The sequence below is a fragment of the Nanorana parkeri genome, unplaced genomic scaffold (assembly GCF_000935625.1).
Source record: "Nanorana parkeri isolate BGI_ZX_2015 unplaced genomic scaffold, ASM93562v1 scaffold2147, whole genome shotgun sequence".
Lineage (NCBI taxonomy): Eukaryota > Metazoa > Chordata > Amphibia > Anura > Dicroglossidae > Nanorana > Nanorana parkeri.
The window spans coordinates 88,841-100,589 of NW_017308415.1; the positions used below are offsets into that span (position 1 = coordinate 88,841).

At 49.4% G+C, this 11,749-nt stretch overlaps 1 protein-coding gene across 2 annotated transcripts in view; it reads left to right on the plus strand.

The window, feature by feature from the left end:
- The window catches only part of LOC108800871 (cytochrome c oxidase copper chaperone), a 25,219-nt gene extending 20,745 nt beyond the window's left edge, over positions 1-4,474 (plus strand). The window contains exons 3-5 of one of the 2 annotated variants that reach the window (XM_018572855.1): positions 1,806-1,932; positions 2,366-2,475; positions 4,386-4,474. In XM_018572855.1, the coding sequence (XP_018428357.1) occupies positions 1,814-1,932; positions 2,366-2,450 (204 nt within the window). In that variant the 5' untranslated portion in view covers positions 1,806-1,813 and the 3' untranslated portion in view covers positions 2,451-2,475; positions 4,386-4,474. Of the gene's footprint in view, positions 1-1,792; positions 1,933-2,365; positions 2,476-4,385 lie in introns of those variants that run through there. The other variant, XM_018572854.1, reaches the window with a different exon arrangement.
- The last annotated feature ends 7,275 nt before the right edge of the window (positions 4,475-11,749 follow it).

Genomic DNA, 11,749 nt, shown 5'->3' on the forward strand with positions numbered 1-11,749 from the left:
TGCATTTATTGGTTTTCTTTTGCATTGGAGACTGTAAATCATTTAGTCGTCATCATTGGATCGCAGGAGCAATGCTCTGGCTCCTGCAGACTATTCTTCCAACCCCGAGTCTATACGGAGGTAGGGACCGTCAGTCTCTATTGAGAAGTAAAAGGCCCTCTGTCCACGTAGTTGTGCCGAATTCGAAAATACAAAGTAGCCTATTGGTAAAATCGCCCTGGGTAAAGGGGGGGGAGGGGGTTGAGGGTGAAGGGCTGCGGAACGGCACCATGTTCCATATTGTACTCTAAATATGGGTGTAACGTGGTGTTAAAAGTGGAATTAGACTTTACTGAATGGATTTATATATGCAGAGATTTGTCCGGTGGATATCTGGGAACATTCGTTTGGTGCCAGGAATGACAAAAACGGAGGTTCTCAATATATTTTCTTTGTAGGGCAAATGTATTGCCATGTGATAGTGCATTATGGCCACTAGATAGAGCCTTGTAGCATCTTTATGGGTTGAATGCATTGCCATGTAATACTGCATGATGGCCACTAGATGGAGCCTGGGAGCATCTTTATGGGTTGAATGTATTGCTATGTAATACTGCATGATGGCCACTAGATGGAGCCTGGGAGCATCTTTATAGGTGGAATGTAGTGCCATCATGCAGTATTACATAGCAATACATTCAACCCATAAAAATGCTACAAGACTCCGTCTAGTGGCCATAATGCAGTATTACATTGCATGACATTTAGTCCATAAAGATGCTCCCAGGCTCCATCTAGTGGCTATCATGCAGTGTTATATGACACTACATTCAACCCATAACAATGCTCCTCTACTCCATCTAGTGGCCATAGTGCAGTATTACATGACACTACATTCAACCTAAAAAGATGCTCCCAGGCTCCATCTAGTGGCTATAATGTATGATAGCCACTTGATGGAGCCTGTGAGCTTCTTTATGGTCGCTAGATGGAGCATCTTTTTAGGTTGAATGTAGTGTTATGTAACACTGCACTATGGCCACTAGATGGAGCCTGGGAGCTTCTTTATGGGTTGAATGCATTGTCATGTAATACTGCATGATAGCCACTAGATGGAGCCTGGGAGCTTCTTTATGGGTTGAATGCATTGTCATGTAATACTGCATGATAGCCACTAGATGGAGCCTGGGAGCATCTTTATGGACTTAATGTCATGCAATACTGCATTATGGTCACTAGATGGCGCTGAAAAGCATAGAAAATAGGTATTTTTTTCCTGTGTTCCTAATGTACGGTAGTATTTCATTACATTACATATGACATTCAACCTGAAGAGATGCTCCTCAGCTCCATCTAGTGTCCATAGTGCAGTACTGCATGACTGTACCTTCGACCTGAAAACATGCTCCCAGGCTCGATCTAGGGTCCATAGTGCAGTATTACATGACAATATGTTTGACCTGTATAGATGCTCCTAAGCGCCATCTAGTGTCCATAGTGCAGTATTTGCAGGTTGAATGTATTGTGATGTAATACTGCATTATGGACACTGGATGGAACTGAAGAGCATGGGGAATAAGTATTGCGCCTCTGCTCCATCTAGTGGCCATAGTGCTGTATTACATGACAATACATTCGACCTGCAAAAAAAATATATTGAGAACGTTCGCTTTTATCATTATTCACACACGATGAACGTTCAGATATTCACCGGGTTTATAAATAGACCCGCTAAGCGATGTGTGTGAATGTCTGTGATGAGAATCATTTGATGATATGAAATAGAGGTCGCGTTGTTTCCTTTTCTTCAGGTGTTATCCGCGGCGGTAGAACAATGTCCAGTCTGGCTGCTGCAAGCTGCGAGTCGGCTCCCGCGACCTCCGACGCGCAGGAGAAGAAGCCGCTGAAGGCATGCTGCGCCTGTCCAGAGACCAAGAAGGCCCGGGACACCTGGTGAGCGGAATGGCGGCGCGTTACATTGTATCTGTTTCCCAAAACCTTTTCTATTTCATTTTTGATCTACTGGGAAAGGATTTAACCCCCCTGTGTCCCATTGAGGCTATTCCCTTCATTTCCTGTCCCAGAGACAGAACAGGAAGTGAGAGGAAATCTCTTCTAGGATCATTGTTGGTGCTACCGGCCCTTATCGAAATCCTCCCAGCCAGGCCCGTGCATCCTACGCAATAGATTTATTTTTTACAGTTCTACCATGACCTGGATGAAGGAGAACCATCGCAGACAATCCTATGGAGAGTTTGCACTCCATGCTCCAGCATACGACCTCAGCTGCCCGTCATCAGCTGTTCTCTGACTGTAGTAGTTGTGGCGTCTGCAGCCATCAGTCTATCCAATCTGATCTCTGCCTCTCTGTCTTGTCTTTGTCCAGCATCATTGAGAAGGGTGAAGAGCACTGCCAGGGTCTGATCGACGCGCACAAGGAGTGTATGAGGGCGCTGGGGTTCAAGGTGTGACCTCGTCATTGCAATGGAGTGTTTGGTAAGCCATCATAATGCTGATGTTGTTAGTATGGCATGTGGTGATAGGCTGACCATAGACTGGTGCCAAGGTGAGACATCTGCAAACCATCACCCTCACCTGGTGGTCACCACCCTCACCTGTACGACTGGGCTGACCCCGGCCTAACCTGCCTTCCCTTTACTCCACAGAGGAAGGAGTCACCAGTGCCGGTCACAAGCCTAAACAGGAGCGCTCGGCTTGTCAATAGGAGGGGGATAGTGTAGGGAGATGCCACCACTTCTATGGGTGAAGGTGATATGGAAGTCAGGAAATGTGAGAGGACAACCTCTGTTCACAGGGAAGGTTCTGAGAGTTTATATTGAATGGGAGAGTTACAAAGTTAAAAACGTGAAGATCCTTCAGGCATGGTAGGGGCACCAAGGACTGTTACTGGGAGGAATGGTGCCCCGTTGTTGGTGCCAGTGGGAGGAATGGTGCCCCATGGTTGGTGTCAGTGGGAGGAATGGTGCCCCATGGTTGGTGTCCTCGGGAGGAATGGTGCCCCATGGTTGGTGTCAGTGGGAGGAGGAATGGTGCCCCATGGCTGGTGTGAGGGGGGAGGAGGAATGGTGCCCCATGGTTGGTGTCCTCGGGAGGAATGGTGCCCCATGGTTGGTGTCCTCGGGAGGAATGGTGCCCCATGGTTGGTGTCCTCGGGAGGAATGGTGCCCCATGGTTGGTGTCCTCGGGAGGAATGGTGCCCCATGGTTGGTGTCCTCGGGAGGAATGGTGCCCCATGGTTGGTGTCCTCGGGAGGAATGGTGCCCCATGGTTGGTGTCCTCGGGAGGAATGGTGCCCCATGGTTGGTGTCCTCGGGAGGAATGGTGCCCCATGGTTGGTGTCCTCGGGAGGAATGGTGCCCCATGGTTGGTGTCCTCGGGAGGAATGGTGCCCCATGGTTGGTGTCCTCGGGAGGAATGGTGCCCCATGGTTGGTGTCCTCGGGAGGAATGGTGCCCCATGGTTGGTGTCCTCGGGAGGAATGGTGCCCCATGGTTGGTGTCCTCGGGAGGAATGGTGCCCCATGGTTGGTGTCCTCGGGAGGAATGGTGCCCCATGGTTGGTGTCCTCGGGAGGAATGGTGCCCCATGGTTGGTGTCCTCGGGAGGAATGGTGCCCCATGGTTGGTGTCCTCGGGAGGAATGGTGCCCCATGGTTGGTGTCCTCGGGAGGAATGGTGCCCCATGGTTGGTGTCCTCGGGAGGAATGGTGCCCCATGGTTGGTGTCCTCGGGAGGAATGGTGCCCCATGGTTGGTGTCCTCGGGAGGAATGGTGCCCCATGGTTGGTGTCCTCGGGAGGAATGGTGCCCCATGGTTGGTGTCCTCGGGAGGAATGGTGCCCCATGGTTGGTGTCCTCGGGAGGAATGGTGCCCCATGGTTGGTGTCCTCGGGAGGAATGGTGCCCCATGGTTGGTGTCCTCGGGAGGAATGGTGCCCCATGGTTGGTGTCCTCGGGAGGAATGGTGCCCCATGGTTGGTGTCCTCGGGAGGAATGGTGCCCCATGGTTGGTGTCCTCGGGAGGAATGGTGCCCCATGGTTGGTGTCAGTGGGAGGAATGGTACCCCGTTGTTGCTTTCAGTGGGGGGAGGAATGGCGCCCCGTCTTTAGTGTCAGTGGGAGGGGGAATGGTGCCCCATGGTTGGTGTCAGTGGGAGGAGGAATGGTGCTCCATGGTTGGTGTCAGTGGGAGGAGGAATGGTGCCCCATGGTTGGTGTCAGTGGGAGGAATGGTACCCCGTTGTTGCTTTCAGTGGGAGGGGGAATGGTGCCCCAGCGTTGGGCCCAGGGCTGCTGTTTTGGGGTCACTGGTATATATTCTCAGCAGTGACAGATGCAAGGTGTACACTGTACTTCCTGCAGTAACAACGCTCCGGTTTCTCTTTCAGGGTGCTTCCTGTGTGCTTTGGGCTTCTAACTTATTTCTTAACCTGTGAGAGTGGAATGTGAGCGTCGTGGAGAGGAGGAACGTCTTGGTTTCGGTGGCACTGATACCTGGTGAGAGTGGATTGTGAGCGTCGTGGAGAGGAGGAACGTCTTGGTTTCGGTGGCACTGATACTTTGTTCTTCTTTTTACCAAATGAGTGTGTAAAGTTTATTTTTTAAATTCTATTAAAGGATGACGATTGAATAAAAATACAGAGTGCAGAGTGCTTAATGTTGTGTACTGAACGTCACCCGTTAGGACAAAGTAACCGCAGGAAAGTGATGAGGACACAAAGGAGGACATGGGGCTACACCACGGGTGGGCAAACTCTGGTCCTCCTGCTGTAGTAAAACCACAAATCCCATCATGCATCTGTCTCTGGAAGTCGTGGCTGTCTTGCAGTGCCTCATGGGACTTGTAGTTGCACCGCAGCTGGAGGGCCGGAGTTCACCTACCCCCATCTACACGGTATGGTTGAAGATGTTCTTCAGTCCAGGAGCCCCAAGTAGAAGAATTATGGGATCCAAAGGTATGGACACAGCACCAAGTCTGAAAAATCTGATCCCAAAACCCAAATAGTTTTGCCATCTCCACATCCTGTGGCTGAGGAGGCCCCCATTACGCTCACAGTTAGGTGAGCCCACACGTCTCCATCTAAATATCTTTGTCGGGAATGGTCTACTCCGGTAAAATTACAATTGGGGGAGTTTTTGGGGAAGGAGAAAGCGGAACATTGGGAATTACTTGTCTTAGGTCCCCTTGATTTGGAACAATAGGTTAAGACGATGGGAGGGGTAGACAATGGGCTACCACCCGATTCCACCCCTCCCATCGTCTTTACCCATTGTTTGAAATCAAGGGGACCTACTACCCGATTCTACCCCTCCCATTGTCTTAGCCCATTGTTCTAAATCAAGGGGACCTACCACCCGATTCTACCCCTCCCATCGTCTTAACCCATTGGTCCAAATCAAGGGGACCTACCACCCGATTCTACCCCTCCCATCGTCTTAACCCATCGTATTTAAGGAATTTTTAGGTTCAGGATGTAATAAAGGTGGAACAGATCGGAGGCTCTAAGCTTCTGCGGAAGGGGCTGGGGGCTCTGACATTCTGCAGAAGGGGCCGGGGGGGCACTGAGGTTCTGCGGAAGGGGCCCTGAGCTTCTGCGGAACTTGCCTCCCGATTCCACCCCTCCTATCGTATTTAAGGAATTTTTAGGTTCAGTGCGGAATTTTTAGGTTCAGTGCGTAATAAAGGTGGAACAGACCGGAGGTTCTGAGCTCCTGCGGAAGGGGCCGGGGGGCCCTGAGCTCACGTGGAACATGCAGGCTTCTGCACAATTTCTTATTCCCGGCTTGACAAAGGCACTGCCTCCAAACACGTAGCCCCATTACCATCACTCCGCTGCGGGTGTAGTATAACTCTGCACCCCCGCTCTGACTTCCCCTCTTGGACGATTTTTCCCATCACAAGCAGCAGCACAGCACCGCAGAATAATTAGCGGCACGGATTCACTTCGGACAGCGGTCACGGCTCAGCCTGGCCAGCCGAGTCCAATCTTTACCCACAAGGGATTCAACACTCAAAGTGACAGCTGCAAGTACGGCCCTCTGCAAGTACGGCCCTCTGCCTAACATCTCCGCATCCACCAGGCACCATTCACATCCTTTGGTGCAGATATCATTCCACCGTGAATGAAAACCTTTTCCCGCACATATCTGATCATTGTTCCATTTTCCAGCAGAAAGACCATCCACAGTGAGTGACTCCTTTCCCACACCCACCACCAAACATTTAACTTTATTACGTCATATTCTTTTCAGGTTGTAGCGCTCCTTTCTTGTTTTTTTGTTGCTCGATAGATTTCTATAGCGGGTTTTCTCCTGGGGACTCAGCTCTTTATCAACTGCTGAGGTTTTGCATGGAGCAGGGCCGGATTAAGAGCATCACGGGCCTGGTGCTGAGGATTTTAGTGGGGCCATTTTATGGAAATGTCGACGGTCACAAGGGCCCTCTTCCTCCTGTCCGGGCTGTGATTTGTAGTCTCTACAGCTTGGAGTCAGTGGTGGAGCGCCAGGGCCTGACTGCAGCTGTGACCCTTGTAGATGCCACTGACTCCAAGTTGTAGAGGGACTACAAATCTCAGCAATATATTTTACAGCAATGCAGAATAATACCATTAGCTATAGAGGACTACAAATCCCAGCAATACATTGTACGGCAATGCAGAATACTATGAAGCTACATACTCTTATGTTGCTCTGGGTTCACGGCCTCATGTCTCAAGGGTCTCAGGAGGGCTGTGTAGGGTTTCAGGGGTGGCTCTACCAGCTCTAAGTGAGGCCAGTGCTGGCTCTCTGGTGGTTAGTGCGGCTCTCAGGTGGCCAGTGCAAGCTCCGGGTGGTCAGTGTGGGCTCTGGGTGGTCCGTGCAGTGGTCAGTGCGGGCTCTGGGTGGTCAGTGCGGGCTCTGGGTGGTCAGTGCGGGCTCACAAGTTATGCCAGGAGGACTGCTGCGGCAATCAGGCAGCGGTGGCCCTCTATTCAGGCATTTTAGAGGGCCGCTGTTCTGTCGAGAATGCCGACCCAGTCAGATTTGCCAGACACGGTCACACAGACAGGATTAACGAGGAAATGGGGATTTATTGACAAAGTATTAGTTTGTAATTGTTAATTGTGACCGTTAATATTATACCATCCATGGCAGTAAATGATGGGTGGCAGTAAATGATGGGTGGCAGTAAATGATGGATGGCAGTAAATGATGGGTGGCAGTAAATGATGGGTGGCATTTTATGCACATTCACAACATCGAAAGCAATTACATCATTTATTGCCATGGATGACATATTATTAACGGTCACAATTAACAATTACAAACTAATACTTTGTCAATAAATCAGTTTCCTCGTTAATCCCGTCTGTGCGCAAGCACAGATGTTGAGGTCGGCAAATCCGACTGGGTCAGCATTCTCGAAAGAACACCGCTCGCTGGGACCTCTTGGGTATCCGGGTCGGCGAGGTAGGGTAGGGTTGCCACCTATCCAGGTTACACCCGGACAGTCTGGGATTTAAATGCTGTGTCCGGGTTTCATGGCAGCAGAAACCCAGACACAAGATGTCAGGCAGACGGGGGCAACCAAAATTAAGATAGGGGCTACTGGCCCCCCACTGAAAATAGTCTCCACTGTGATATTTATATACGAATGGGTGGAGCTATTTACTTATGAATAAACTGCGACTCATTCTCCCCCCCAAAGATGTCTGTGCGTCACTAGAAGGTTCGGGTTTGGCTTGAAAAAAATTGTGGCAACCCATTAACGGCGGCCCTCTATTCAGGCATATTAGGGGGCCACTCGGGGCCCTAGTGAGGAGCAAGCGGCCCTCTAATATGCCTGAATATCAAGGCGGTCGGCCGGGCCTATTTTTAGGGGTGGGCCTGGAGCAGCAGCTCCACCTGCCTTTATGTTAATCCGGCCCTGGGAGCCGGGAAGAGTCAGAACTCCTGCCGAGTGTTTGCTGCTCTCCGCGGCTACCTTAGAGAGATTTCTGCTCACTTTCTGTCCTACTGACAACGGGTTTCACCAGACAGGAAGTGAAGGAAAATCTGACAGGGGTGGGGACTGGCATTTGTCTGGTGCGGAAAAAGGGACAGTCCCCTCTGTATGTGTGAACTGGGGCTGTGCACACTGGCCGCAGGGACTCACAAACAACTCAAGTGCAGTATGCTTCCCTGTGGTTCTGGCTTGCTTGGAATTGCTTCTAGGCTGCTTTGAATTGCTTCTGACTTGCTTTGAAACACTTCTGGGCTGCTTCGAATTGCTGCTGACTTGCTATGAATTGCTTCCAGTAAACCAAGAAAAGTGATCAGCCGCTGTGCCGCCTCTCGCCAGCAGAGGCCGCTGTGCCGCCTCTCGCCAGCAGAGGCCGCTGTGCCGCCAAATGACGCCGGAGAGGAGGGGGCCGGAGCAGAGTGATGAGCAGCCCCTCATACTACAGGTAGGAGGCTGTCCGGGTTGGATTCTTGATGTCTGCAGCACGAGGATGAGACTAGGGAAGTCATTGGGGGGTGAGGCATGGAGTACCTCAGTGACATTCCTTACATCTGTATCCTGCTGCCCCAATGCCAGGTTACTCAATGCGCCCCCCTGTATGCAGGCTGCATACAAGTGATCTCGACAACATTGCCCGCTGTACATTTAGCCCGGCTTGCCCAAACTACCCGCCCTGTGCCCAGAACTGCATGTCCCGGGCATCGGGAGATAGGAATTCCACACCCTTGCTGCCCCTCTACTCCCTGCTGCCCTGAGGCCGGGCCTCGGTTGGCCTTGTGGGAAATCTGACCCAGCTGATACAGGAACACACATAGTGCCAGAGTCCGGAATACATACAGATATTATAGGTGAGAAGAATCTCTATCAATTATATCTGTGCTGTGGCTGGAGGCTGAGGGGTGTCATTGTCCTCTCACTGTCCTCTCATTGCCCTGTGTGTAGGTTCCGGATGATGATCTGGACACAATCAGCAAACTGTCATCAGAGGAGTCCCTGAGCTCCGGACTGGACCGGACACCCGGCGGATGGAACACCGACTGGAGCTTCTGGGTAATGTCACCATTTATATATCTACTGTATGTATCTATCAGATAATTCCTTCCTTCTTCCTTCCTTCCATCTTTCTTTCCTTCCTCCATGTTTTTCTTCTTTCCTCTCATCTACTCCCTCCCTCTTCTTCCCTTCCTCTTCCCTGCTTGTCTTCCCTTCTTTCCCCCTTCATCCTTCCCTCCATTCTTTCCTCCTTCAATCCTTCCTTTATTTTTTTCTTTCTCTTTCCTTCCCTTCCTTCCTTCCTCCCTTAATTTCCTTCCTTCCCTTAATTTCCTTCTTTCTCCTTCCTTCCTTTATTTCCTTTCTTCCTTTATCCATTTTCTTCTTTCCCCCTTCCTTATTACCACCTTTCTTTCTTCCTGTGCTTTTCTTCTCTCCTCTCACCTCCTCCCTCCCCCTTCTTTTCTTCACTTTCTCCTACCTGCCTTTCTTCCTTCCTTCCTTCCTTCTTCTCTCCCTCTGTTATTTCCTCCCTTCCTTCCATCCTATCTCCTTCCTTCCTTTCTTTCTTCCTTCCATCCTTCCTTTCTTCATTCTTTCCTTTCATTTTCCTTCCCTTCCTTCCTTCTTCCCTCCCTCTGTTCTTTCCTCCCTTCCTTGCCTCCCTCTCTCATTTCTTCCTTCCTTTCTTTCTTCATTCTTTCCTTTTATTTTCCTCCCCTTCCTCCCTCCTTGTATATTGTGTACTCTGTCTCCTCCCCCGGGCTACGTACATCTTGTGCGGTGACAGGCAGTCTCCCTGGTAAGGGTTGAGTCACACAGAGCTCGGACGGAAAGTGTCTGGAAGTTTATCATAGAAAGTTCCATTGCAGCCGGAAGTGTCCCTCATACAACATGGGGTTCATTTATAAAGACTTTGCAGGGCTGTTTGCTCTGTGAATATCAGTGAACATTCATCCTGTGTGAATATATGCACAAGCAAACGTTCTCTAGATTCTTCCTTCCTTTAATGACAAGTTTCATTAAATGTGAACATTCTGAGTTGTAATCTCACATAATGGCCACTAGAGGGCAATAAATGACCAAAGCGCTGCGCAAACTGTTGGGGCTGTATAATAAACCAAATGTCCACTGCAGGGAGTAACAGTTTGGGGATTTCCATGCCGGGATGGCTATAAATAAAGACAAACCGCTTGCTGGCTGCTGATCGTTGAGAGACACGGTGAGGACGCTGCATCTCTGGGAGTTTTTTCCTTTAAGCGCTTCAGGCTGCTTACCACAGCCACTACATTGCGGTGAGTGCACACCCTGAGGGGATACGTACGGCATTAGCCTACATCCCCAACAATCTTCACGGAACTTTCCATATTAATTTACAAAACTTTATGCACCTGGAACACTTTATTGTTATTTACCGTGTTTGTTCACATCAACACTAATCACTTCAAGGACCCTGGGGGATTCGTGTTTGATACGAAAAAAGAAAAAAAGCACATAACACAGTTTAATTTTAACAATTTTATTTCACTATTATTGTTGATGTATATGAATGTACATTCGTTATAACAATTGTGGGTACATTGATCCACACCGATTTATCGTTGATTGATTCACGAAATGTTACTATTCACAGTTTATTGTTATATTTAAGCACATCCACATTGTTTATTATTCTTGTTGGCGCTGCATAATCGAAAAACTCATATGACTTGACCCATGTGTCTTTATTGCTGCAGCCTTCAATTTATTTGATTAATTATTTTAGCACAGTTTTAGGACACAGTACTTTTGTTTCACATATCCAGCGCAGAATCAACAAACACAAATAATAATAAAAATAGGAAATGCGTATTCATTTTCTATTCTGCTTTAGCTCCATCTAGCGGCCATAATGTGATATTACAACTCAGAATGTTCACATTTAACCTCTTGCCGTCCGCCCGTAGTAAAAAAACGGACGGACGGCACTGCAGCATCTGCGGGTTGCCGTCTCCAGACGGCAATTTTTTTCTGCTCGCGCGCGCCCCCTAGCGGGCACGCACGGGCAGAAAAGACCCGTCCAATGCGAACACCCGGTACCGGGTGTTTCACATATAGGCGATCAGCGGGTCCATAGCCCGCCGATCGCCTATATGTGCTCGTTCGCGGCACGCTCGTTCAGCTTCTTTTGGGGTCCCTAGGTGATATTAGGGGTCCTAGAGACCCCTAATATCTCCATAAAGAGGACCTGTCAGTGTGCCTTTGCTATTATATAGGGGGTTGTTATCCCCCTATATAATAGCAATAACAATAAGTGCAAAACAACACTGACACCATAGTTCTCCTTTAAAGTGACACTAAACTCAGCAATTGAACCTAAAAAATACATTCAAGTTCCTTAACCATGATCAACAATGTATCTTATTTGTGTATCACTCGGCTGTAGATCCCCAAATCATCTCTGAATTGGTGCTGACACTGTCCTTCCTTCTGGAGGGGGGCTACTTTTGTTCCCCATGGTCCCTGTGTGTGTTGTAAAGTAGTCACCGCTCCAAGCTCACTCCCGGGATGGACTACAATCTCAATACAAACTAGTAAACTAAGCATGAGATTTGGGCTGAATTCATTTCCTTTTTTTTCACCTGGTGATGCTGCAACAAAACACACTTCCTGTTCCTCAGTTGCTGCGCTCACTCCTCCTTTGTATCTATGGCGAGCTATGGTTGTCACGCAGCCTGGACTTCAAACACGTCTGCATCTACATTACATAGGGAATGATGAGGGGGGGGGGGGGGGTTC